We start from the raw sequence: 27,650 nt of genomic DNA, 5'->3' as shown, positions 1-27,650 counted from the left end.
CCTTTCTCCTGAAAAGCAGGGAGGAGCTACAGGGATCTGGCCAAAGTGGTACGCTCTTTGCCTAGAATCAGACCACATGTCCACAGGGTTGATTTGGCCTATCGGGGGGGGGATTATGCCTCCCCCAGTGGGCCATTCGCTCTGGTTACATTGTTTCCTCTCCTCAGTTCTCAAAGACAGGGCACTGCAGAGCCTATCCGGTGATGGTTCAAAAAAAGGTGGTGAGGCTGCAGCGTAGCCCATCTCGCTGCAGCCCAAAGCCAGGTCAGTGAGACTGCGACAGACCCTATCCCACCGCGACCCAAAGACCGACCCTGTGGAGCTGCAGTGGAGCTCATCCTGTCATGGCCACAAAGAGGATGGTGAGGCCACGTTGGAGCCCTTCCTGCCACAGCCGAAAGAGAGGAAGAGGTCCTGAGAGTGTGAACCTGTGTGTGTGTGAGGGGAGAGTATGGGAGTGTGTGAAAGAATAAACATGTATGTGTGTTGAGCTCCAGTGTTTCACACAGGCTCACACTCACATGCATATATATGTGCATGTGAGAGCCTGGATGTGAGAGAGAGACTATTTGCATGGATGTGTCTGTGTGTGGGCGAGGGCATAAGTATATGTGTGTGAGGGAGCCTATGAGAGCTTTCTGTGAGATTGAGTTTGAGAACATGTGTGAGGTAGCAAGTGAGAACATGTGTGTGAGGGAGCCTGTAAGACAAAGAGCTTATTTTGGAGTGTGTGTGTGATCGAGCCTGTGAGAGCTTGTGTGTGTGATCGAGCCTGTGAGAGCTTGTGTGTGTGTGTGATCGAGCCTGTGAGAGCTTGTGTGTGTGTGTGTGTGTGTGTGTGTGAGGGAGCCTGTAAGACAAAGAGCTTATTTTGGAGTGTGTGTGTGATCGAGCCTGTGAGAGCTTGTGTGTGTGATCGAGCCTGTGAGAGCTTGTGTGTGTGATCGAGCCTGTGAGAGCTTGTGTGTGTGTGTGTGTGATCAAGCCTGTGAGAGCTTGTGTGTGTGTGTGTGTGTGTGTGATCGAGCCTGTGAGAGCTTGTGTGTGTGTCTATGTGAAGGAAGCTGTGAGAGGGAGCTTGTGTGTGTGTGAAGGAACCTGTAAGAGTGAAGGCTTGTTTGTGTGTGTGAGAACTTTGTGTGTTTGTTTGACAGAGAGTCTGTGAGTGTAAGAGCTTGTGTGTGTGAATGTTGAGGAGAGAGAAGAAAGAGAGAAGAGACCTTGATAAAGGAGTTGGGAAAAGACCGACAAGGGAAACGTGGAAAAAAGACTAGGACCAATCCATTAGAAAAATAAAGTTTAGACAAAGATTTAAAAAAAAAAAAAAAAAAGAAAGAAAGAAATTTGTGTTTAGCAATTGGACTAAGCCATCTTTGGGTATGTGCATTTCTTATATTTTTGTGTTTTGCTTGCTCTTTAGAGTTCCATTATTCATAGTCAGGTTTCTCAAGCTTTCCATTTCTATTTTTAATTCGTAGTCTTGTTTTTGTATTAGGTATGGGTCGATCTGTGTTCTGTGGGTGCAATATTTCTGCTAGCATGTAGTTTCTCTGTAGAGATTTTTGGTAGTCTGACTTATGATATTCCAATAAGTGAGTATTAGTGTTCTTGGGCTGGTGAGATATTTATATTGCTTCCTTTTCATAGATAAGGATGGCTGCTGTATGAGTCCTGAGAGTTAATGCTGCTGTTTTATGGTATGGCAAGGTTCTAAGAGTCATTTCGCAAAAAGCTGTGTTACTTCACAAAGTTTTGGTAGTGGAGGGATTTTGTTTTGCTGAAGTGACACCCACATTTGAATATGTTTTTTGCATGTTGGGTTGTAATGTGAACTGTACTAGTTCTGCTCTGCACCTGTTGCAAATCTTAAGTTCTCATAATTATGATTATTGCTATTTTATTGTAGTTATGATCTCTCCTTTTCTGAAAAAAGGATTTATAAAAAAAAACAAACCACATTGGTGTGTGTTATTACATGGTTTTATTTATTTATTTATTTAGAGTTTTTATATACCGGCAATCATGAAAACATATCTTGCTGGTTTACATAGAACGGGAGTGCATTAAATACATAAAAACTAGAACTGTGGTGACCGAAGGTACAGTTACATTTAACAGGGGTAGCCGAACTTGGAGAAGGAAGAAGAGAGGAAAGAATAGAAATGGTTAAACAATAGAAATGGTTAAACAATATACAAATTAAATGATTGATTGATTGGATCTGATGTTTCTGTTGTATTCTTTGCTTTTTACATGATATTCTTGTATATGTATAAACTGTAATAAATATAAAATACCTTAGTGTTTATTTTTAATGTTGGTAAGTACTTGAAATAATTGAGTTAAACTATTTTTAATGTGTTGTTCATGATGCATGACAACTGTTGCAGACTACTTAGATTGTGTCCAATAGTGGATTTCTAAGGCATTTAATGATGAGTACAACTAGTAGGGCTCAGAACTATTTGCCTATTGCCCACCCATTATAACCATGTTGGGGGCCCTGCCCCCACCCTGAATAAAAATTCATTTCTGGCCTTGCCTCATGCCATGAGAGAGAGAGCATGCATGTATGTGAGCGAAAATCTTTTTTTTTTCTCAGTGAGCATTTGTGAATGAACATCTGAGTGTGTATATGAGAGAGAGGAGAAAGTTTGTACAGACGTGTGTGTATATGTATGTGTCTCTGACACTGGCAATGTGGTTGTCTCATTAGTTTGCAACTGATTCAAGAGATGATTTATTGGCAAGAGACTTTAACACAAGACTAGGAATCCAGGATTTATATATGTGTATGTATAGATATAATGAATAGGCAAAATTAAATCAATATTTTACTCAGTGTTCCCACAAAAATAGCTAAATAACACCAAAAAAAGAACATCCAAAGATGAAAGATGTTTACCCAAAACAAAATATTTATAAGTAATGGCTGCCACCTTTATAAAGGGAAAACCAGCCAATTCATAGCACCATGTGTCATCAATTAAGCAAATTATTTATATTACACATGCTTGCTGGCTTTAGCTGATAATTGAATTATCACTGGCTGGGAAAAAAACCTAAATTTTTATTATAGCTGCTTTTTAATATAACTGACATTTATGATAGTCTCTTAAAAACATCTATGGCACCATATATACACTCCTGGAAATGTTCCCAAATCGTATTCCTTGTTTGAAACCACAACAATATTTTAAAGGTGTTAAGCATAATAGATAACCCTACAAGAAGCCTCTGTTTTACTTCTAAAAAGCAGCTTCATCAGGGGGTAGTCTCTGTGTCCTAAAGCTGTTCATTTATGAAATGCACATGAAAAAGGAATAATTATCTCAATTTGTAATCCAAACTCTGATGGAAAACCCTTATTTCAGTAAACAGGTAGGGCTACAATTCCCAGCTTTAGCCTCTGTACAGTAGGTCGATATGTAAAGTCCTTTAAATTGTGCCTGTTCTCTGAACACACTATTTTATTTATTTATTTTATTTAACATTTTTATATACCGACATTCGTTCGGAACATGACATCGGTTTCCACAGAACTAGTAATGCAGCTAACAGAGCTTTACAATGAACTGTTTTAGAACAATAATTATACAGTTAGACCAGCTCAACGAAATTAAAAAAAAAAAACTATTTCCTAGCATCTAGACAGATGGACTCAGGACCAGTGGGTTATGCTTCCCTGCCAGCAGATGGAGACGAAGCAAGCTAACATCACAGTATATATATACTCCTGCAGTGATACCAGCCTGCCAGTATTCTGCCAGATGGTGGACTTGCATCTTCCTTCGGGGATTGCTTCAGATTTTGGAAGTCTAGGCAGACTGCACTTAACAAGGCAGATAGGACCTGCCACTGAGAAGGCTATCTTGTGGAACTCCCTCCCAAATGTGCTAAGACAAATTGCCAATAGAAAGGACTTTAAAAAAGCCTTAACAACATACTTCTTCAATGAAGCATTTCCAGTTACAGATCGCTAAACAAAACAAATTGCATAGGCGGAAAGTCACTTATGATTACACTTTCTTTTCAAGCAACTCTTTGTCTAGATTATCGACTCTGTTTTTCTGAATTTTTTAAAAGTTGATGAGCCAGGCTTTTATTTTATTTTATTATTTTAGTTTAGAACATATTAAAATTTGATTGTATTTTTCTTCAATCTTAATTTCTTTTATTGATTTAGTTATTGTCTTTTTTTTTTGCCTCTCTTGAGAAGTGTTTTTACGTTTATGTTGATCTCAAGATTGACTTGTAATTTAGCTAGGTTTGTGTGTTAGTTTGTGTTTATTTTATTTTGGTATTTTTATTGTTGCCAGATTGTAAACTGTTTTGATCAATCACACATTGCTAAGACGGTATAGAAATCTTTTAAATAATAAATAAATAAAATAGAAAAAGAAAAGCCCCGCTGTCCTGTGGTGATATCAGATGGTCCATCCCCCCAGTTGAGAATTCCTGAGGTGATTTCCGTGGTCCCTCAGATGTGTGCCTTGGTCCGGTAGCTGGGTTTCTCAGCATGGACTTAGCTGATTGTACAGCTTAAAGGTGGCAGATGCAGGAGGCAGAGTGTAGTGGTGACAGCAAATGCCCTCTCTCCCCCCACAGCTGGAGACTGTCTCTGTACTCAGCCGGTAAGGGCTGTGCTTGGGTAAGTTTAAAAAAAAAAAAAATTAGAGGCAGAGACAGTGTAGAGGGGTTTGCAGGGCTTCCTCCAGTCTTCACACTCAGTGCACCATTCCAATGTTTGTTCCTGCTCCTGTGGGGGTTAGGGGAACTGGGCAGCCTGGCAGGTTGAGCAGCACCGGTGGGCTAGGCCCCGCAGTTAGGTGTTTTTCCTGTGTGCGGAGTGGTAGGCCGTGGTGGCGTTTTCCCACGTTTCTGTGCATGCTTTACTGCCCTCCTACAGGGCATCAGTGTGTGCAGTGCATTGGCTCTGCACACGCGTTATGAACTCAGTTTTAGGAGCACCTTTTGCATGCACAAATTGTGTTGGTGGTGCATCCAGGTTTTAGCGCACAGTTTGTGTATGTGTTTTTTTGCCACACTTACTTGGGGGTCATAATTTTAATCGCATACATTTTGTGCGCTTGAAATTTTTCAGCACGAGCTAGCTAGACGCACATTCTCAGTCGCCTGTACATGATGGCGCCGGTGGGCAAGAAACCTAAGCACCTTTCTCTGTGTTACCTGTCATATTTGGGCATCTCAGCCTGATCTTTCCTCTACCATGTGTCAGTGCTATTTACAGGCTCAGGGAGAGTTGTCTTCCTCTGATTTTGTTAAGCCTGGATCCTCCTAGCCCTGATAATGGTCTGGTTAAGGCTTTGTCTGGAGGTATGCTGGATCTTGCATCTCCCTTGACTGGTTCCTGTTAGGTGTGCCGGCAGCAGCAGACTCGCACACTGGCCCTCTCACCTCTCTCTGGCGAATCCAGTGCCTGGTTCCTCATCTCTGGTGGCAGTAGGCCGCCAGCTCCGTCCTCGGGCCGCCCCCAGTGCCTCAGCTTCAGATACAGATTCCTGTGCTCGGCATCGGGCCTCTCAGCATGGCTCGCAGAGAGACTCCGCCATCCAGCGCCACGCCCCTCCCTAAGCGCGCACACATCACTGATCCTTATGAAGGGCCCCGCGGCGGGACCCTGGCCGCAGCGCCAGATGATATCGCCTGAGCTCCAGTACTTAAGGCCAGGCTTGGCTCCCAATGATCGCCTTTGCAACAGGTCTCCATGCTGATTGTGTACTCATTGCCTCCTGGTGATTCTCCTGCGTTCCTGATTCCTAAACCTTCCCTTAGATTGCTTTCTTGGACACGACCTCTGCATTGCCTGACTACGCTATTGACTCTCTCCAAGCCCGGACCTCTGCATTGTCTGACTACGCCATTGACTCTCCTCGTCCAGACCTCAGCCTTGTCTTGCCACTGCTTCCTGATTGCCACCGGCCCTGACTCCAGCTTGCTCTATGATTCTTCTTCAGTCTACGTCCTGGACTTGGCCTATTCAGGCTTCGGCCTGATCTTGCTCGGGCGCCCCCGTCTGACTTTGGTTCTATTGGCACCCGGGTCTCCGGGACTCTGCCTCGTCCAGTACAAACTTCTTCATTCCACTGTTACTGCCTCTGGGCTTACCTCTCGGTCCTTCCATCAGTGACGACATACGGAGGCCCATCTTAAGTCCAGCCAGCCCAGGTACCCAGAGGCTCAACCCGCAGGGAACAAGGGCTGGTATTGGTGAAGCACCAGCCGGCCTCTGTCCTTCAGCCCACTCTGCCTGCTGATGGTGGGGACCCGTAGGATCCCTCCTATGGGTAGTGTCAACCCTACCTCGGCCCAAGGGTCCACCTCTGGCGCAACAGGTTGCAGAGGCCATGGACTCGGCGGAGTCACATGCCCTCTAGGCTATTCCTGGCCTGGTTTCAAAGGTTCAAGAACAGCAACAGTTTCTTGAGGCACTGGCCTCCTCCCTTGAGTATCTACACGCCCGGCTTGATGCCCTGTCCATTCCAGTACCGGCTTCCTCTCACCAACAGCCGTCTCCCTCCACTCCTAGAGCCTTGCAGCTCCACCTCGTTTCAATAGTGATTCCAAGATCTGCAGAGGGTTTATCAACCAATGCTATATGCAGTTTGCTCTGTAGCCCTCCATCTTTCAAGATGAACTCACGAAAGTCACCTTTACCTTGTCTCATCTGGAAGGAAAGGCATTGATTTGGGCTTCGCCCTTATGGGAGCGATCGGATTCACTCTTACAGGAACTCTCGATTCGTGGCCGTGTTCCGTTGGACTTTTGACTATCCTGGGCGGCATGCCAATGGCAAGCACTAAGTTGCTACACCTCCGACAAGGCCAAAGAAGCCTATTTAATTATACGATTGAATTTCGGACCTTAGCCACAGAACTCTCCTGGCAGGAAGACTACCCGCGTGCTATCTACCTGGATGGGCTCTTCCCGCAGCTGAAGGATGAATTGGCAGCTCGGAAGCTCCCTTCCTCACTTGAGGATTTCATTGATCTGACTGGCCGAATTGGTCATAGTCTCCAAGGGGGCCACTGGGAGAATCAGATGCCCAGGAAGCCCTCTCTGGTTCGCTCCCTTTCGCCACCAGCCACTAGCCCTGCCTCTGGTAGGGTCCCCATTGTGGCCAAGATGGAAGAACCCATGCAGTTGGGCCGTGGGCGGCTGCCCCCAGAAGAGTGCCTCCGGCAGAAACAAACAGACCTGTGTCTGTATTGCGGAACACCTGGCCATCACCTGCAGGCCTGCCCAGTCCATCTGGGAAACTACCCAGCCTAAGTTCAGTTGGGATCCTGAACTTGGGCGCAACGACACCAGCCCCTCAATTGTCCTTGCCAGTTACTCTGATTTGGGACTCCCGGTCCTTTCCTGTCCTCGCTCTGGTGGACTCCGGAGCAGGAGGGAATTTTATCCTCAAGGATCTAGTTAACTTCTGGGTATAAATACCCGTCCTTTGGAGACCTCCTTGTACATTGCTTCGATTTACAGAGAACCTTTACCTGGTCAAATTTCCCTGACCACTGAGCCAGTTCAACTTCTTACTGGCGCCCTTCATACTGAAGAAATAGAACTATTGGTTTTAGAGAAATCTATCCACCCAGTAGTCTTAGGACTACCCTGACTTCAGCGTCATTCCCCCCAATTTGATTGGGGGTCGCTTCAGCTGGTGGAATGGGGTTCTACCTGCCATCAGACTTGTTTACAAAGAGTGGTGTCACCCCCTGTGATTCCTTTGGTGACCACATCTTCAGGCATACCAGCTCCCTATGCAGACTTTGAAGATGTTTTTTCAAAGCAAAAGGCAGACCTTCTACCACCTCTTTGGAGGTTCGACTGCCCTATCGACCTGCTGTCTGGACCACGCCTCCCCGAATGCGTACTTATTCTCTGTCCCTTCCGGAGACCAAGGCTATGATGGAGTACATCCAAGAGGACCTTGCTAAAAGGGTTCATTCGTCCCTCAACATCTCCTGCCGGTGCAGGATTCTTCTTCGTTACGAAGAAAGACTGATCCCTAAGGCCGTGTATCGATTACCGCAGCTTAAATGCTATCACCCGCAAAGACAAATACCCATTGCCATTAACCTCTGAGTTATTTGATCGACTACACGGAGCTTCCATTTTCACCAAATTGGATCCTCGCGGAGCTAAATAACTTGGTGCCTATCCGCCCCGATGACATCTGAAAGACAGTTTTCAACACTAGAGTCGGGCATTCTGAATATCTGGTGATGCCCTTTGGCCTCTGTAGCGCTCCCGCAGTATTTCAATGAATGATTAATTAAATCTTCAGAGATCTACTATATGTTAAGGTTGTGGCATACCTTGATAATATCCTTGTCTTCTCCAAGGATCTGGCTACGCATCGCACCGATGTCCGCACGGTTCTTCAGCATCTCCGTGAAAACCATCTATTCGCAAAATTGGTTAAATGCCTGTTTGAAAAATCCAGTTTGCCCTTTCTAGGGTATATAATTTCACGAGGATTCTCTTTGGACCCTGAAAAACTCAAAGGATTCCAAGATTGGCCTCAGCCCGTGGGCCTTAAAGCTTTACAACGACTTCTAGAATTCACGAATTACCTCCATTTCATTCCTCATTACTCAACTCTGGCTGCTCCTCTTACTGCATTGACCCGTAAGGGCCAAGATACCTGGAACTGGACCCCGGAGGCTATTACATCCTTTCAATGCCTCAAAGAGGCCTTCCTAGCTGGACCTGGTCTCCACCATCCAGACCCAAATCGCCCCTTCCAGGTCGAGGTGGACGCCTCTATCTGAACCGGGGCGGTCTTGAGCCAACGTTCAACCTCTGGATCTCTAGTTCAGTGCTCATTCTACTCAAGCAAATTCTCTTCTGCGGAACAAAAATACAGCATTGGAGATAAATTGCTTGCTATCAAATTAGCCCTAGAAGAGTGGCGCCCATGGCTAGAGGACACTCAACATAAATTCACCATATTTACAGATCACAAGAATCTGGAACACTTGAACCTTGCCCAGTGCCTTAACGCCCATCAAGCTCGATGGGCCCTGTTTTTTTTCTTGGTTCAACTTCGAACTTCGCTATCATCCAGCTGAAAAAAACCTTCGGGCAAACACCCTGTCGCGTTCCTTTGAACCAGAAGATGCTGCTGAAGAACCCGGTCACATTATTGACCCAGCTTGTATTTGTTTGTCTGCGACGCAACCAGTTCCGACTAGAAAGACCATTGTGCCCCGTCAACTCTATGAAAGAGTTCTCCGGTGGGCACGTGACTAAGTTCGCCAGTCACCCATTGCGAGTGCGAACTCTAGCGTTGCTCCAGCGGTTCTTATGGTGGCCCACTATGGTCTCTGACGCTAAAGCGTACGTTGATTCCTGCAATATTTGCGCTCAGCAGAAAACCCCGGTCAGCCGACCATGGGGTTTGCTCCAGCCACTTCCAGCTCCCGAAGAACCGTGGACACATCTCTCCACGGATTTCATCCTGGACTTACCGCCATCCAAGGGTCACACTGTCATATGGGTTACCATAGATAGATTTTCTAAAATGGCCCATTTTGTTCCACTACCGGGCCTTCCATCTGCTCCCGAATTGGCACGCCTGTTCTTTCTCCATATATTTCGGCTACACGGCTTGCCCAAGGTCATTGTCTCCGACAGGGGTCCACAATTTGTTGCCCGATACTGGTGCACCTTTTTGTAATAAATTTGGCATGAACATCAGTTTAACAACCATGTACCATCGATAAGCTGAGCGAATGAACAGCTCCTTAGAATCATTCCTCTCCACCTATATAAATGACCGCCAAGACAACTGGTCTGAACTCCTTCCTTGGGCAGAGTTCTCCCACATTGCCGCTGCCACAGGTATGTCGCCTTTTTCTATCGTTTATGGGAAGCAACCGCGACCACCACTACCCATACCATTGTCTGTGCTCTCTCCTGCTGTGCAAGCTACTGCTGATACCCTCAAGGCACTCTGGAATCAGACGAATCTTCACTTATGCCAAGCCGCATCCCGGGCCAAGAAGCCTGTGGACATCCATTGACACTCGGCTCCTGAGTTCCTTCCTGGCCAGAAAGTCTGGTTGAGCACTCTGTATATTCGGCTTAAGATACCTTCCCAAATGTTTGCACCAAGGTACATTGGACCTATTCCAATCATTCGTCGTGTTTGACCAGTTACATACCAACTTCGGTTGCCACCAACACTGGGAATCCATAATACATTCCACGTATCACTTCTGAAGCCAGTAAAGTCCTATCTTGGCCTTCACGAAAAGCTCCCGAACCATATCCGTTGGTTGCGGAGACCAACACTACCTACAAAGTTCATGAAGTCCTTGATGTTCGCCGTAGGGGCTGCCAGTGGGAATACCTCCTTTCCTGGGAGGGTTACGGCCCCGAATAGAATTCGTGGGAACCAGCTCATAACATCTTGGATAAAATCCTCCTCCTTCAATTTCATCATGCCCATCCAGGCAAACCCAGAGCTCCAAGGGGGGGGGGGGGGCGTAAGGGGGGGTTACTGTTACATGTGCCGGCCACAGCAGACCCACGTCCCAGCCCCCTCACCTCTCTCTGGCAAATCCAGTGTCTGGTTCCTCATCTCTGGCGGCGGTAGGCCGCCGGCTCCGTCCTCGGGCCACCCCCGGTTTTTCAGCTTCAGCTATAGATTCCTGTGACCCGCGGAGAGACGCCGCCGTGCCCCTCCCTAGGTGCACGTGCAGCACTGATCCTTTAAGGGCCCGCGGCGGGAACCTGGCCGCAGCCCCAGATGATGTCACCTGAGCTCCAGTATTTAAGGCCGGGCTCTGTCCCAATGATCGCCTTTGCAACAGGTCTCCACGCTGGTCGTCTACTCGTTGCCTCCTAGTGATTCTCCTGCGTTCCTGATTCCTAAACCTTCCCTCTGATTGCTTTCTCGGACACGACCTCTGCATTGCCTGACTACCCTATTAACTCTGTCCAAGCCCGGATCTCTGCATTGCCTGACTATGCTATTGTCTCTCTCCAAGCCCAGACCTCTGCATTGTCTGGCTACGCCATTGAATCTCTCCTCATCCAGACCGTAGCCTTGTCTTGCCACAGCTTCCTGATTGCCGCCGGCCCTGACTCCAGCTTGCTCTATGATGCCTCTTCAGTCTACGGCCTATTCAGGCTTCGGTCTGTTCTTGCTCAGGCGCCCCCTGTCTGATTTTATTTCTATTGGTGCCCGGGACTCTGCCTCATCCAGTACAGACTTCTTCATTCCACTGTTGATGCCTCTGGGCTGAGTTCTCGGTCCTTCCATCGATGACAACATAAGGAAGCCCACCTAAGTCCAGCCGGCCCCGGTACCCAAAGGCTCAACCCGAGGGGGATAACGGCTGGTATTGGTGAAGCGCCAGCCGGCCTCCATCCTTCAGCCCACTCCGCCTGCCGACAGTGGGGACCCGTAGGATCCCTCCTACGGGTAGCATCAACCCCACCTCTGTTCAAAGGTCCACCTCCGGCGCAACACTTCCTCTGCTGGAAATGGCAGTTCAGTGGGCCCCGCTCCAGTTCCTTCTGGGTTTGGCCTGGATACAGCTGCTTTTTCTTGGGTTGAGTTTTTTCAGGGTTTACAATCCTTTCTTAGGGCAAAGCTGAGGACTGCACCTTATCTTGTCAGCTTGGACCCTCAGACGGTGGCCCTTCCCTCTTCCAGTCCTATGCTTAAGTGCCGGAACACGTCTCTGCTGCAGGTAATTCCAACAGAAAGATGGCACTGATGATGAAGCAAATCCTGATTCCCTGGAAGATAGGGAAATTCCTCTGGGAATGGAACCATATTGGACCATGTTGTGGTTCTTTCATAGAGATGAATTTCCGGCCCTGGTTTCCCACACCTTGAAGTTGCTGGTTCTCCCAGGACAAGCAGGATGGTAGTCCTCACATATGGGTGACATCATGGGGATGGAGCCCAATCACGGAAAACTTCTGTTAAAGTTTCCAGAACTTTGACTGGCCCCTACTGGGCATGCCCAGCATGGCACTAACCCTGCAGCCAGCAGGGGTCCCCCTTCAGTCTTATTTGATAGCTACAGGCAGTGCCGAAAAAATAAAACAAGAAAACGTTACGAACCCAACACCGCGGGGCGGCGGGCGGGTTTCATGAGGACTAACATCCTGCTGTCCTGTGAGAACACCTGTTACAGGTAAGCAACATTTGCTTCCTCACAGGACAAGCAGGATGGTAGTCCTCACATATGGGTGAGTACCGAGCTGAGGATGACCGAACATGCAACAAATGTACCCAACGGCATGCAACAGGCACAACAACTGGGGTGGAATTTGGTAGAGGGCATCCTGAACCCCACCGGGCAGGCGGAAGGGTGTTGGTACGTCACGTTGGAAATAGGTTACGCAGGACAGATTGGCTGAAGATGGAATCTTGTCTTCCGGCTTTGTCCAAGCAATAGTGGGCTGTGAAAGTGTGGAGAGAACTCCAGGTGGCAGCCCTGCAAATGTCAGGAAGCGGCACCGATCGTAGGTGTGCTACTGAAGTCGCCATGGCCCTCACAGAGTGTGCTTTAACACGGTCTTGGAAAGGAATGCCTGCTTGCTGATAGCAAAAAGATATGCAGTTCGCCAACCAGGAGGAGAGAGTCTGCTTACCCACAGGTTGCCCTAATTTGTTGGGATGGAAAGAGACGAATAACTGAGTGCTCTTCCTGTGGGCAACTGTACGGTCTAGGTAGAACGCTAGAGCCCATTTACAGTCAAGGGTATGCAGAGCCTGTTCCCCTGGGTTGGAGTGGGGCCTGGGAAAGAAGATAGGTAGTATGATGGATTGATTAATGTGAAACTTCGAAACTACCTTAGGCAAAAACTTAGGGTGAGTGCGGAGTACCGCCCGGTCCTGCAGGAGTTTAGTGTAAGGCGGATAGTTAACTAGGGCCTGTAACTCACTAACCCTGCGAGCTGAAGTGATAGCCAAAAGGAAAATCACTTTCCATGTGAGATATTTTAGGTCACAGGAGTGAAGAGGTTCGAATGATGGTTTCATGAGCCGCCCGAGAACCAGATTAAGGTCCCAAGAAGGGGCCGGAGGACGTAAAAGTGGCTTGATATGGAGCAAGCCTTTCAGAAAACGTGTTACGAGGGGTTGTACCGATATAGGGACATCCCCCGACACCTTTATGGAAGGCGGTTACCGCACTGACATGCATTCTGATGGAAGAGGTTTTTGGCCTGATTCCAATAAATGCCAGAGATAGTCCAAAAACCTTGGGATTGAACAGGAAAAGGGATCAAGGGATTGCGAAGAACACCATGATGTATACCTTTTCCATTTATAGGAATAAGACTTTCTTGTGGAAGGCTTCCGTGAAGCAATCAGGACACAAGAAACTGAATCTGAAAGATGCAAAGGGAAAAGTGGATAACAAAACTCAAATAAAGAAGTCACAAAAGGAGTCCAGGAACAGCAGTAAACTGAACAAAGAAAGCTGGAAAGCTATGAGCACAAATGCTCGTAGTTTGGGCAATAAAATCCCAGATTTGCAAGCCCTAATGGTGGAGGCGAACTTGGACGTTGTTGCTGTCACAGAAACGTGGTTTATGGAATCTCATGACTGGGATACTGCAATACCAGGCTATAACTTGTTAAGGAAGGACAGAGAGGATAGGAAAGGGGGGAGGAGTGGCTCTTTATGTCAGAAACAATATCCAAGCATCTGAGCTGCAAGGAAGATGGGGCAATGAAGAAGCACTATGGGCCGACCTAAAAAAAGATGGGGCATCCATTTTTATTGGAGTGGTTTACAGGCCTCCAAACCAAAAGGAAGAACTGGACAGAGATCTGATTGAAGACATCCAAAAGATAGGAAAGAAGGGAGAAGTGGTGATCGTTGGAGACTTTAATATGCCGGATGTAGACTGGAGAATACCATCTGCAGAATCTAATAATAGTAGAGAAATAGTGGATGCCCTGCAAGTAGCTTTGTTCAAACAAATGGTAATGGAACCCGCGAGAGAAGGAGCTATACTCGACTTAGTGCTCACTAATGGAGATAATGTCTTTGATGTCCAGATGGGCGCCCATCTCAGCAGCAGTGATCATCAAACGGTATGGTTTAATATCACAAAAAGGATACGGAAAAGAAGCACAAAGACCCAAGTTTTGCAGTTCAAAAACACGGACTTTGATGAAATGGGAAGTACCTGGAGGAAGAACTAAAAGGCTGGGAGATCGAGAGAGATGTGGATCAACAGTGGACCAATCTAAAAGGAGCAGTTACCAAGGCAACTAATCTATATGTTAGAAAAGTAAAGAAAAGCAAAAGAAAAATGAAACCTATCTGGTTCTCAAAGTAGGTGGCTGACAAAATAAAGGCTAAAAGAACAGCGTTCAAGAAATATAAAAGATCCCAAAGGGAGGAGCACAAGGAAGAATATCTGGTAGTACTGAGGGAGACTAAGAAAGTAATCAAGATGGCAAAAAGTCAAGCAGAAGAAAGGATTGCCAAAGAGGTAAAGAGAGGTGACAAAACATTTTTCAGATACATCAGTAAAAGGAGAAAAGTCCAAAGTGGTATAATGAAATTGAAAGATAAAAAGAATCAATGTGTGGAGAGAGACGAAGAAATGGCAGAAATATTAAACAAATACTTCAGTTCGGTGTTCACTAAAGAGGACCCTGGAGAAGGACCGTCGCTAGTTAACAAGAAACTGGAGGGGAATGGAGTAGATGTAACTTCATTTACAATAGAGAATGTATGGGAAGAGCTGGAGAAGCCGAAAGTGGACAAAGCCATGGTGTTACGCTTGGGCTCCGGTCAGGAGTCGTGAACACCACCCAGCAGGGTGGCTCCAGGTGGAGAGAGACAGGAAGCTAGAAACAGTGTCTGGTTCCAGGCTGGGTCAGGGCAGGCGGCAAGTAGCAGTGTCTGGGTCCAGGCTGGGTCAGGGCAGGCGGCAAGTAGCAATGTCTGGGTCCAGGCTGGGTCAGGGCAGGCGGCAAGTAGCAGTGTCTGGGTCCAGGCTGGGTCAGGGCAGGCGGCAGAGCAAGGCAGGTCAGAAGGCCCGTAGGCCACACACACACAGAAGGCCCGTAGGCCACACACAGTAAGCAGGGCAAGGCAGGTCAGAAGGCCCGTAGGCCACACACACACACAGAAGGCCCGTAGGCCACACACAGTACGCAGGGCAAGGCAGGTCAGAAGGCCCGTAGGCCACACACACACACAGAAGGCCCGTAGGCCACACACAGTAAGCAGGGCAAGGCAGGTCAGAAGGCCCGTAGGCCACACACACACAGAAGGCCTGTAGGCCACACACAGTAAGCAGGGCAAGGCAGGTCAGAAGGCCCGTAGGCCACACACACACAGAAGGCCCGTAGGCCACACACAGTACGCAGGGCAAGGCAGGTCAGAAGGCCCGTAGGCCACACACACAGCAAGCAGGGCAAGGCAGGTCAGAAGGCCCGTAGGCCACACACACACAGAAGGCCCGTAGGCCACACACAGTAAGCAGGGCAAGGCAGGTCAGAAGGCCCGTAGGCCACACACACACAGAAGGCCCGTAGGCCACACACAGTACGCAGGGCAAGGCAGGTCAGAAGGCCCATAGGCCACGCAAGGCAAGGAATAAGGCCCTAAGGCCGCGCAAGGCAAGGCAAGGAATAAGGCCCGAAGGCCGCGCAAGGCAAGGCAAGGAATAAGGCCCGAAGGCCGCGCAAGGCAAGGCAAGGAATAAGGCCCGAAGGCCGCGCAAGGCAAGGAATAAGGCCCGAAGGCCGCGCAAGGCAAGGGAAGGTCCAGGGACCAAATGCACAGCAAGCAAGGAAGGCTAGAGCAGGGAGCCCAGGCGAGCTCGATGTCGAAGCCCTGAGGGAACTGTCAGGCAGGGTTATAAGGGACAGCCCAGAACATAGAGAGGAGAAGGGAGATGGACTGGGCCTGTCAGGAGATCCAGCTGTAGAGGGACCCCTGGTGGTGAGGCGGTTGCACAGCAGCCATAGCCGTAACACATGGGGCCTGATGAGGTTCATCCCAGGATACTGAGGGAGCTTAGAGATGTGCTGGCGGGTCTGCTGTGTGACCTGTTCAATAGATCCTTAGAGACGGGAGTGGTGCCGAGTGATTAGAGAAGAGCGGTGGTGGTCCCGCTTCACAAAAGTGGGAACAGAGAAGAGGCTGGTAACTACAGACCTGTCAGCCTCACCTCGGTGGTGGGAAAAGTAATGGAATCACTAACATCCTGCTGTCCTGTGAGAACACCTGTTACAGGTAAGCAACATTTGCTTTTTCCTAGTGCAGATTCCATGTCTGAGACTAAGAAGAATCCCATTTTGGTTTCCTTGCTTAAAGCCTCTTGTTTTTTCCTTTTATGGACGCCATTCAGGAATTGATTGATCTTGAATGGGGTGCCCCATAGGCAAATTTCAAAGGGGGTCAAACATTGAAAGGCAGTTAGAGAATGTTTGCGTTTTCCCAAAGTGGATGTGCTGATCTGTGCCTTCTCTAAGCGGATGACTACCCCGTGGAGGGATGAGTGGCCTTGAAGGATGTGCATGATAGAATTGTCTATCCTTAAGCTTTTGAAGCAGTAGCGATGACTTTTCAGCTTCTTGTTGCACCTTAGTGGCACGTTCTTTTCTGCTTCTCTTTCAGGAAGTTGATGATTCCGTAGTGCATTCCAGAGTGGTTATGGAACCCGCTGCTGCCTTTTTAGCAGATTGATTGCTGCGATTAGGTCCATAACTCGGCCAGAGGAGTGGCTTCGGTGGTAGCAGCCAGGCATCAACTAAGGTTGTGAAATTGGTCAGCTGATGCAACCCCAAAGCTAATCATATGAAAATACCCTATAAAGGCTCGCTCTTGTTTGGGAGTGAGTTGGAGAAATTGGCCAGTAAGTTGGGCGAATCTTTGGTCCCTTGGTTGCTGGAGGATAAGAAGCAGTCGCAGCGCCCCTCTGGTATCAGGGATCGTCTACGGGGTTCCAAGCATTTTCATCCCTACAGAGGGTAAACCTTTCAGAGGACTCGGCCTTTCGGTAGGTCTCAGTACTTTCGTCCCAGACAGCCCAAGAGAGGAGCGGGCTTGGGGAACAGGTCCTCCTGAGCTTCCCAATGAAGGATTGCTGCCCCTTTCAGGAACAAGAGAGGGGGATGCCGGATGCCTTTCTCTCTTTTATCAGAGGTGGATCAAGATCACATTGGATCAGTGGGTCCTGGAGCTGATATGAGAAGGGTATGTACTGGAATTTCTCAGTATTCCTTGGGACATGTTCATGGTGTCTCCTTGCCACTCCATACAAGAAGCAGACAATAGAATCTATGCTTCTAAGGCTCCTCCGGCTGAGGACTGTGGTTTCAGTGACTACTCTCAAGAAAGTATGGAGCGATATTCCATTTATTTTGTTGTGCCCTTAAAGGAAGGCTCCTTTCATCCTATATTGAATCTCAAAAGTGTCATCCGTGATTTGAGGGTGACTCATTTTCGCATGGAAACCTTATGCTTGGTAATAATGGCCGTATAGTCGGGGGAATTTCTGACCTCCCTAGATCTGTCCAAGGCCTACCTTGGACAGATCCATTTGGAGCACCAACATTTTCTGTGTTTTGTGATGTTGGGGCATCTTTATCAGTTTCAGGTGCTGCCTTTTGGTCTAGCCACCATGCCCAGAACATTTTCCAAGATTTGGTGGTGGTAGTAGTGGCAGCATTGAGAAGAGTTGGGATCCTGGTACACCCGAATTTGAACGACTGACTGATTCTAGTCAAGACTGAGGAAGAGAGCTGCCTGGTGACCCGCAAGGTGATCTTCTTGTTGCAGGAGCTTGGTTAGATCGTGAACCTAGCCAACAGCAGTCTTTAGCCATCTCAGACCTTGTAGTATCTGAGTATTGGGTTTGACACGAGGCAGGACAAAGTTTTCCTGCCAGAAATTCAGATTCAGAAATTGATGCCACAGGTGCCTCAGTTGGTGAGTACTATACGTTTGACAGTGTGGTCCTATCTACAGGTGCTCTGTTTGGCAGCAACCCTGGAAGTGATGCCATGGACAAGGGTGCATATGCATCCTCTTTAGCGCTCATTGCTGTCTTGTTGGAACGAGCAGTCTCAGGATTATTCTGTTTGGCTCCACTTGCTGATAGAAATCTGCTCTCGCCTCCAGTAGTGGTTGCAGGAGGCTCATCTGAGAAAGGGTGTTTCCTTGACCTCCCCAAACTGGTTGATACTCACAACAGATGTGAGTCTTCAGAGTTGGCATTAGAATGCCAACTCTGGAATATCAATTGCCTGGAAGCCCGGGCAGACCGGTTGGCATGCTTGCAGTTCAGCTGCAGACTGCAGGGTCAAGCGGTCTGACTGATGTCGGACAACACAACAACAGTGGCCTATATCATTCGACTGGGAGGAACCAAGAGCCAGCAAGTATCGCAGGAAATAGACCAACTTATGGAATGGGCGGAAGGACATGAACAGATGATCTTGGCCTCTCACATTGCAGGAAAAGACAACATAGCAGACGTTCTCAGCAGGGAGAGTCTGGACCCAGGAGAAATGGGTGGTGTTGGACAAGGCATTTCAGCTGATAGTGGATTACTGAGGCCTTCCATTCTTAGACCTGCTGGCGACATCTCTCAATGAGAAGGTTCCTTGCTCTTCAGTCACAGAAGAGAGCCATGTTTCCTGGGCATAGATACTCTAGTCAGGTCTAGCCGGAAGGCAAGTTCCTTTATGCCTTTCCTCCATGGCCCTTTTGAGCAGGATAGTTTGCAGGGTCAACGGCTTCAGGGGACTGGTAGTCCTGGTGGCACCGGATTGGTCCAGACAACCGTGGTATGCAGATTTGCGAAGACTCCTGGTGGAGACCACCCTTCGTCTTCTGCTGCACAAGAATCTGTTGCAGCACGGATCTGTCCTTCATGAAGATCCAACTCCATTTTGTCTTACAGTTTGGCCCTTGAGAAGCGTGGATATTCTTCTGCAGTGACTGCTACCTTGCTCCACACTCGGAAGTTCTCCATTTCCTTGCCCTACGTTCAGGTAAGGAGAGTGTTGGAGGACTAGTGTGAGGATCGAGGTTTTCTTCCTCATTTGGTTAAGATCCTGCTTATTCTGTAATTTTTGCAGAATCAGTTAAATAAAGGATTAGCCCTTAATTCCTTGAAGATATAGGTTGCAGCTCTTGCCGGTTTTAGAGGCCTGGTGAATGGCGATTCTTTATCATCTCATCCCAATAGGGCCCATTTTTTGCAGGGAGTGAAGCATCTTCGGCCTCCCTTGAGATTACCAGTTCCGTTGTGGCGTCTTAATTTGGTGCTGGAATTCTTGGTAGGCCCTACGTTCCGACCACTGTGTAGGCTTTCCTTCTTGCCTAAGGTGGTCTTGGAATTTCATTTGAATCAGTCCATTTCCTTGCTGTCCCTGGATAAGGTCAGGGACACAGAGTATCATCGCCTCCTGGGTCCCTTGGATGTCAAGACACTTGTTGTGAGATGTCTGGAGGTCCTTCAGGGTAGAAGGAAGCAGGGCGAACCAGCTTCTCAGACTACATTGGCTTGCTGGATTAAGGAGATAATCACGGCCGCATATGTGGATCCTGAAAAGCCATTGGCTAATCAGGTTAAGGCTCATTCCACTCTGGCTCAGGCAGTGTCATGGGCGGAGGTTAGATTGTCTTCAGTCGACATTTGCTGAACTGCGATGTGGTCCTCCTTACATACTTTTTCCAGGTATTATCGTTTGGATACGCAGGCCCAGGAGGATGCAGCCTTTGCACATGCAGTGTTGACTGGACCAAGGGCAGTCTCCGACCCTGTTCAAAGGTACAGCTTTGGTATATCCCACTGGTCCTGAGTCCATCTGTCTACACGCTAGGGGGCCGATGCAATTAAAATGTGCGGAAAGCGGGCATTGAGTATTCTGCGCCTGCTTTCCTGACATGCCCCCAGGCACCTCTCCTGGGGGCACCATGTAATATTCTAATTAGGGGTCACGTTGTAAAGGAGGTGCTAGGGTCGATTGCGCGCTCCTAGCACCTCCTTGACAATGTGCACCTGGAAGAAGCCGGCTGTCCGTGGCATCTGTTTTCCTAACAGACGCACAGCCACGGGTTTAGAAAACGGATGCTGGTTAACTGACCATCCATTTCCTACACATTTTTTTTTCTTTTTTTAATTTTGAGTGAGTATCTAATAGCCTCATCAACATATATTTGCATGGGATGAGCGGTATTAGTTTCACCTTGCATTAGGTGTGCATTGTGGAGGCACTAAGGTTGTGCATACACAACCTGTGTCCAACTGCGGGTTAAACAGTGTGCTCTGCTGAGCGCACTGTATTGCATTGGCCCCTGGAAAGGAGAAATTACTGCTTACCTGATAATTTTTTTCCTTGATGTAGACAGATGGACTCAGCTTCCTGCCCTCAACTGCCACATGATTGTGTCAATGGTCCTCCTGTGGGGCCATGTATTCCAGGGGATTACTGGTAAGTGTTCATTCAGTCCCTAGATTGGGGCACATATGTTCTTTGCTTGAGTTCAGTGTTTCTTGTTGGTTGAGTACAGTAATGGTTGACTGTACTTAATCAAGTTTTTTTGCTAGTCTGTCCACAGTTGCTTTTGAAGCGAATACTGGCACGCTGGTGTCACTGCAGGAGTATATATACTGTGACATCAGCTTGCTTCATCTGCTGGCAGGGGAGCATAACCCACTGGTCCTGAGTCCATCTGTCTACACTAAGGAAAACAAAATTATCAGTTTAGTAATTTCTCCATGTACACAGAATATCGCCGTCACAGTGTTGCTCTCCATTATCATATGGTTTAAATACTCGCCTGCTTTTCAATGTCACTGTAACAAAGAGCCAATCAAAAAGCTGAGTCTGATTCCATATATTGCTGATGTATTTGTGAGTGCACGAAAACTCAATGAAGTGAGGGCATCCCGTGAAAGCTGAATGGGAAGAACAGATGAAAACTGTTGCCCTTAATATTCAGTAAATTCTTCCAATTAAATCATTTGATTTAAACCGAACTGTAAAATGGTATTCCATGTGAAAATGAAAAATTGTTCTCTTCTCCTTAAAGTAGAGTATGCATTGTCATACTGAGGCAGACTTAGATGTTGTTTTATGAAAAATTTTAATTGATCAAAATTTTTGTGTTGGGTAAATATCTTTCATCTTTGGATGTTCTCTCTCTTTATGGTGCTTATATATATAGATATATGGAAGATGTAACCAAACTTATGGACAGAGCCCACTGATTGCATGGATGGAAAGGTGACTGCAGATATTTGCTCACCAAGTTCTAGGACTTGCTGTACTACTTAGTTATTTATGAAAAATGTGAAATTTATGTTGGAGGTTTCTTTTGGAAGCTGTTGAAGCCTGCACTGTAGGGAAAGTACATGAGGGAATCAGAGACCCTGTGGGCTGGTTTTGAAAAAAATCCCCTGGACTGATATTTTCTATCCTTGCTTGTCAAAGAGAAAATTGCAACTACAAAATAAGAAATTTGGGTATCTGAAAATTATGGAATTTGCCATTCTTCTGTTCAGCAGGTGACATTTTCCAGTGGCCCCTCCCCAGAGGTAAAGATAACCTTGTTCAATGTTGCAGGATGCAGATGCAGCAGTCCTGTTTTCCTAAAGCGACGGCACCACCACCACCACCACGGGAAGAGTTGCCGCAGAAGTCGTTGGCGCTGCCACTGGACCAGGTGAGAGTTGCAGGGCTGAGTTTCTGGTGGGGAGGCAAGACAAGCATGGTAGTTCATAAAGCAAGTGAGAGTGAAACCATTGCCTTGGGAGAAATTTAGGGCCCAAATGTCCAGTGTCGACCGAGTTTTGCCTACCAGTTTTCATGAGTAGGTGACCAAATGACAGCTAAGCTTGCAGGTAATTGTTATTTTGGCCACCGAAGTAAGTCCTACTCTTTGTTCTCACTGGGCTTGTATAAGAACATAAGACTTGACATTCTGGATCAGACCAAAGGTCCATCAAGCTCAGTATCCTGTTTTGAACTGTAGCCAATCCAGGTCAGAAGTACCTGGCAGGATCCCAAGGGGTAGATGGATTCCAACCTGCTTGTCCCAAGAATAAGCAGTAGATTTCTGTAATGCCACCTTTAGTAATGGTTTATGGATTTTTCCTCCAGGAACTTGTCCAAACCTTTTTAAAACACAGCTACATCATAGCTTTCATCACATCCTCTGGCAATGAATTCCAGAGCTTATTTATGCATTGAGTAAAAAAAAATATTTCTCTACTTTACTGTCCCCTAGTCTTTGTACTCTTTGAAAGAGTAAACATATTATTTACTTGTTCCACTCCTTATTTTATAGAGCTCTGTCATATCTCCCCTCAGTCATCCCTTCTCCAAGCTGAAGAGACATAACCTCTTTAGTCTTTCCCCATAGGGAAATTGTTCCATCCGCTTTATTTTGGTTGCCCTTCTCTGTAACTTTTCTAATTCTTCTATATCTTGTTTTTGAGATGACCAGAACTGTACACACTACTCCTGATGAGGTTGCACCATGGAGCAATACAGAGGCATTATGATATTCTCTGTTTTATTCTCCATTCTTTTCCTAATCCCTAGCATTCTATTTTCTTTCTTGGCTGCTGTTGCACACTGAGCAGAAGATTTCAATGTATTATCAATGATGATGCCTAGATCCTTTTCCTGAATGGTGACTCCTAATGTGGAACCTTGCGTTATGTAGCTATAATTTGGGCTACTCTTCCCTAAGTGCATCACTTTGCACTTGTCCACATTACATTTCATTTGACATTTGAATGCCCAGTCTCTGTTTTGCAAGGTCCTCTTGCTATTTTTCACGATCCTCTTGTGACTTAACAACTTTGCATACGGTAATTGTCATCGGTAAATTTGATCAGCTCACTCATTATTCCCATTTCAGGCTTGTGGCATATCTGTGGTAGTAGAATGGTTTGGTTATTCATTGGCGTACCAATGGAGTCATGAATATGCTTTAGTTTCCTTCCTTCTGAGTTATTCATATAGTCAAAGGAGTCCTTGGAGTGCTTAAAAAGGGCCAAGGGAATTTTTATGAATCTGGAAAGATGAGCTGATCAGATAAAATATTAATTTATTTAACCCATTAATACTGAAGATGGGAACTGTTTGTTTGCTGTCTTTTTAATGAGGTGTCTGTTAGTCACAGCGTGGTGCTGCTCAGAATAATTAGCACAGTAGCTTGTATTGGGGAAAACTTTGAAAGTGAAGAGAGGGAATAAATTGCAGGTTGGTGGGCATTCCCTACAGGATGGTGGTTCCCCATTTTTAGGTCTGTATTCACATAGCTCTTAGTTGAAAGAACAAGTTTGAGCTGGTGCTTGAGGCAGATTTCTGAAGAGTGCAATACAAACTGTACCATCTTTCAAGGCATTGAGGCATACTAGATTATGGATTCAAGCATTTTGATTCTGAACTCTTTTTTGGCATAATCTTACACTTGATACTTGGAGACTCTTTTTTTCAAAATTCATGGAACTTGTCAAGACATTATTTTCTCTGGCCTTTCAGTTTTGCTTTGTGTTACTGGAGTTAGTGTTTATATGGTTTTTGGTATGTATTTTATATTGTAGAGTTTTGTTTTATTTTTATGTTTTGGTGTGTTATGTTTATTTTGTAACTCACCTGAAGCACTTGTTTGTATAGGTGAATTAGAAACAATAGATGAAATGAGAGCAGTCTCACCAGATATCCTTTACTGCCAAATTGTTTCTGTTCACATTGGGGAAAAACTAACAGGAAAAAAAATGTGGAGAGAGCCCTTGCTTTGCAGTGCAGTGCATTCCTCTTGGGCTCTCATAGCGCTATTGTTGCATTATGGATCTTTATTTTTCTCCTTTGTGTCTTTTTTTTTTTTTTTTTCTCATCCCCTTCACAGAGCTAGACCAGTGCCATGTCTCAGAGGAATAGAAGCAGCGTCTGTCGGACTGACCCCAGGGAAACACTCCTAAGAAGAATATTGAAGTTGCAGTGTTCTCTGCAGTTGGGACACCAACCATCGGTGTGGAAATGGAGCAGTGCCTTGGTTTCTCTTTTGGGGGTTTTGTTTATTTTCTGTTGGGCTCAGAGCTTCAGTGACTTAAGGCGACGTCAGTAGTTCCAGCTGCATGGAACATCTGCGTTTCAACCACTGGAGAGAGAGAGAAAGGTAGAGACGAGCAGATTGCCTCCCACCGGCCTCTGAACTCAGACTGTGCCCCATCCACAGCAGGGTGGGTGGGAAAGGGTAGTGTTCATGAACGGTTAAACTCAGGTATACTTTCCAGGACTGCGAGGAACGCAGCGATAACGAAATGTAATATACTTTGTGTAGTGTGTGTAGGCTTTTGAAGGATTTCAATCCGGTTTACAAAATGTCCCTGTTGCCTTTCGGAGGGGTTTTTTTTTTTTTTGTTTGTTTGTTTTGGCTTTTTAAAGTTTTGTTGGAAGAATGTATTGTACATAGTGAACAGGGGATGGATGGGGGAAAGGTAGAGGTCTAAGTAGTTCCAGGAACCGAGCACTGCGTTTACCTTAATCTGTTTACATTGACAAAACACTGAGTTCATTCAAATAAATGGAAAATGTGGGGAAAGGAGTGAGAAGAGGGCCATGGAGAAAAGGAAGAGGAAATACAAATTTAAAACCTGTGATACCCTGTTTGCACAGAAGGAATAATAAACCAGAGAGAGAGGAGGATTAAGTGGCAAGAAACTGACTCCTTAATATGTTGATGCAGAGTTGTTGCTGATTTGTCACCTGCAATAGCTCAGGGTGGTGTCAAGAGAGGAGTCGCCCTCCTCGCCCTCTGACAGTTTTCAGGCAAGTAGGGGAGCATTTATTACTTTATATCCTGTCACTCAGTTTGAGTATAGTAACCAATAGGAATTTCCTTTGACCTTTTTTGGAGAGGGGAAAAGGGAGTGAAAATCATTTTGTTCAGTAGTAATGGAGGAGGAGGGTTTTTCAGTATTTTGATGATTTGTGGATGATGCCACTGAAGTTTAGTGGAGGGAAAATGGTTTATGGTGATGGAAGTAGCAGGATGGAAGTGTCTTCCTATGTCAAGGTCAGGACACTTTCTCAGGTAATCTGTGTGTGTATATGTGTGTATATATATATATATGTATGTGTGTATATATATATATATATGTATGTGTGTATATATATATATATGTATGTGTGTATATATATATATATGTATGTGTGTATATATATATATATGTGTGTGTGTATATATATATATATATGTGTGTGTATATATATATATATATGTGTGTGTATATATATATAATATATCGCAGGTTGTGGCTGGAATCTGCTACTACTTGAGGTAACATCAGGGATGAGTTAGAGGTCTTCCTTCACCTGTTGAGTGAAAACTGACCTGGTTCACACACTCCAGGAAATGATTCCTGTCCAGAATTACATTTAATAGAAATTATGCCTCGTGTGTTCTTAACAGATCATGTTTCTTCCTTACCTCAATGAAGCCGAAATGCCTAGAAATGTTTCAGGTCTTCTACCAGGTCCAGGCTGCAATTTTGCAGCCTTTCTGTTAAATGTCATCATAAGTATTACTTTTCTCCAGCATGAAGGCTGACTCTCCACTGATATCTGGAACCTGCTTGGGCTATTTTTTTCTTTGTTCTTATTTTTGGAGGGGAAGGAGGATGATTTTTTTTCCTTTCGCATCTTTTGGCAAAGGTGGAGATAAAGTGAAGCTGCTTATTTCTCCTAATTTTGCAAGAAATTTAATTTCAGTGCTTTGGGGGATTTTGTGTTTTTCGGAGGGGTTTACATCTTTCCCTGATCCTGATTTGTATGTGAGTTGTGTTTTTGTTTTTTTTTTTGTCTGTGTAAACTCTGAAGTTAGTTGACAGAAAAGGTTTCTTTGCAGTTGGTGATTTTGTTCAGCTGGTGGTGTTTCTATAATATGTGTAGACATCTCACTGTCATTGGGTTTCTACTTCTGATACTGTAATTCCACAGCAAGTCAAGGACTCCAGGAAGCTTTGTATTTGTATACAACACCAGTGGCTTTTTACCCCTTTTTCTTGTTATACTCTTCCTGCCTTGGCCTATCACCACTAACAAAAAAAAAAAAAAAAAAAGTGGGAAAAAAAATACATTATAAATTTAGTGTATGATGACTACATTGGTAAAGAAAATTAATTGCTGTTAATTTTTAAGCATACATAATCAGAACTTACTATGTATGCCCTTAGTGTGAAAGTGGGAAATCATAGTTGTGGGCAGTAAGGGGGAGGAGGAGGTGTGTTTGGATGGGTTTAACTGTTTTACCCTCCGTTCATATGATTCCCCTCACACACACACACTCTTTACTCTTTTTGCCTTCAGGAAGCAAGGAAATATAAAAGCCTAATTTAAATAGGAAAGTCTACAGTTCAGTTAGAAATGAGACTAGGCTAGGGTGGTTGAAATGTGAGATTTTCAGCCATTTAAAGCTTTCTCTCATTCCGTGGATAAAGTGCAGTTTAGCTAGGCCTGGGATGAAGGATTTTCTTTATGCTAAGGATTACTGTCCAGTGATAGGCAGGCTCTGCGGCATTGCTGGAGCCACCTGCCAGGATTACTGTTTAAAGCAGCCCGGGATTTCCATAGAGATGGTTCTCCCATACAAAGAGGAGAGAAGCGTAGTAGTGTTTCAGCGGTATCTTTCCATGTATCTTGCAGCTCTGCGGATCCTAAATCACAGCTTCCCAAACCTATCCCAGGGATCCCACAGCCGGTCAGGATACCTGCAATGAATATTCATGAGTTTAACTTGCATATATTGAGATAAATTTGCACATGCTGAGTATCTAATATATATACAGCTTTACTAATGAATATTCATGGTGGATATCCTGAAGACCCCCCCCAGCATAGGTTTTGGAAGCTTTATTCTATGTTTTTGTGGAACCCTGTATACTGAACAATTACAAACATATGATATAGGTGAGCACCCCCTTGTACCATATTGCCTGATTATGACTCTCTTTAAAGAGGACTGCCTCTGTATCCATAGCTTGCTAATTCTAAGTGATGGCTATTTGATTTATGGTTAAAAACAAACAAAAAAAAAAATTCTATATATTCCACTTTACTGTACGTCATACAGCAACCGTCCTATTGTCTGTTGATGCCAGGCATAGAAGTACTCAGCATTTTGAAATTAGATGCAATGTCTTTTTCGTTTTAGCCCATATATATGGCAGGGCTCCTCCACCTAGTCCTTGGGACGCACCCAGCCAGGCTTGGTTTTCAGGCGATCTACAATGAACATGCATAACCGCCGAGGTCATCCCTTGCAATTGCTATCTTCTCTATCGAGAACCTCCCTTCAGCCCAAAGAATGTGTACGAAACCTTAGGGGTTCAGTGTGACCAAAACCTCTTGACGGAATCCCACATGACAAAGATAGTAAGAGCCTCGTTTGTGCACCTACACCTTCAGATGTGTGAATAAACAGGCCCCCAGAATATCTCTCCCTCCTCCTTGCCTCCTACACACCACTACAGAACTCTGATGCTCCCAAAAGGCCCTTCTATACTCCACCCCTCTTCTGTCCTTCATGAAACTGAAGGGCACAAGACTCTGAAGACCTTAAGCTGCTATGCACCCAACATCTGGAACGAGATACCACTACCCA

The 27,650-nt window shown here is 45.9% G+C and overlaps 1 protein-coding gene across 1 annotated transcript in view; it reads left to right on the top strand.

Moving 5' to 3' along the window:
* LOC115090579 (cat eye syndrome critical region protein 2) overlaps positions 1–26,122 on the top strand; it is a 394,336-nt gene extending 368,214 nt beyond the window's left edge. The window contains exons 18-19 of the mRNA XM_029599850.1: positions 21,599–21,698; positions 23,895–26,122. Of these exons, the coding sequence (XP_029455710.1) occupies positions 21,599–21,698; positions 23,895–23,900 (106 nt within the window). The 3' untranslated portion in view covers positions 23,901–26,122. The remainder of the gene's footprint in view (positions 1–21,598; positions 21,699–23,894) is intronic.
* The last annotated feature ends 1,528 nt before the right edge of the window (positions 26,123–27,650 follow it).

This window comes from Rhinatrema bivittatum, chromosome 4 (genome assembly GCF_901001135.1).
Source record: "Rhinatrema bivittatum chromosome 4, aRhiBiv1.1, whole genome shotgun sequence".
NCBI classification, from domain to species: Eukaryota; Metazoa; Chordata; class Amphibia; order Gymnophiona; family Rhinatrematidae; genus Rhinatrema; species Rhinatrema bivittatum.
Note: the sequence above shows the minus strand (reverse complement) of the source record. Positions and strands in the feature narration are given on the sequence as shown.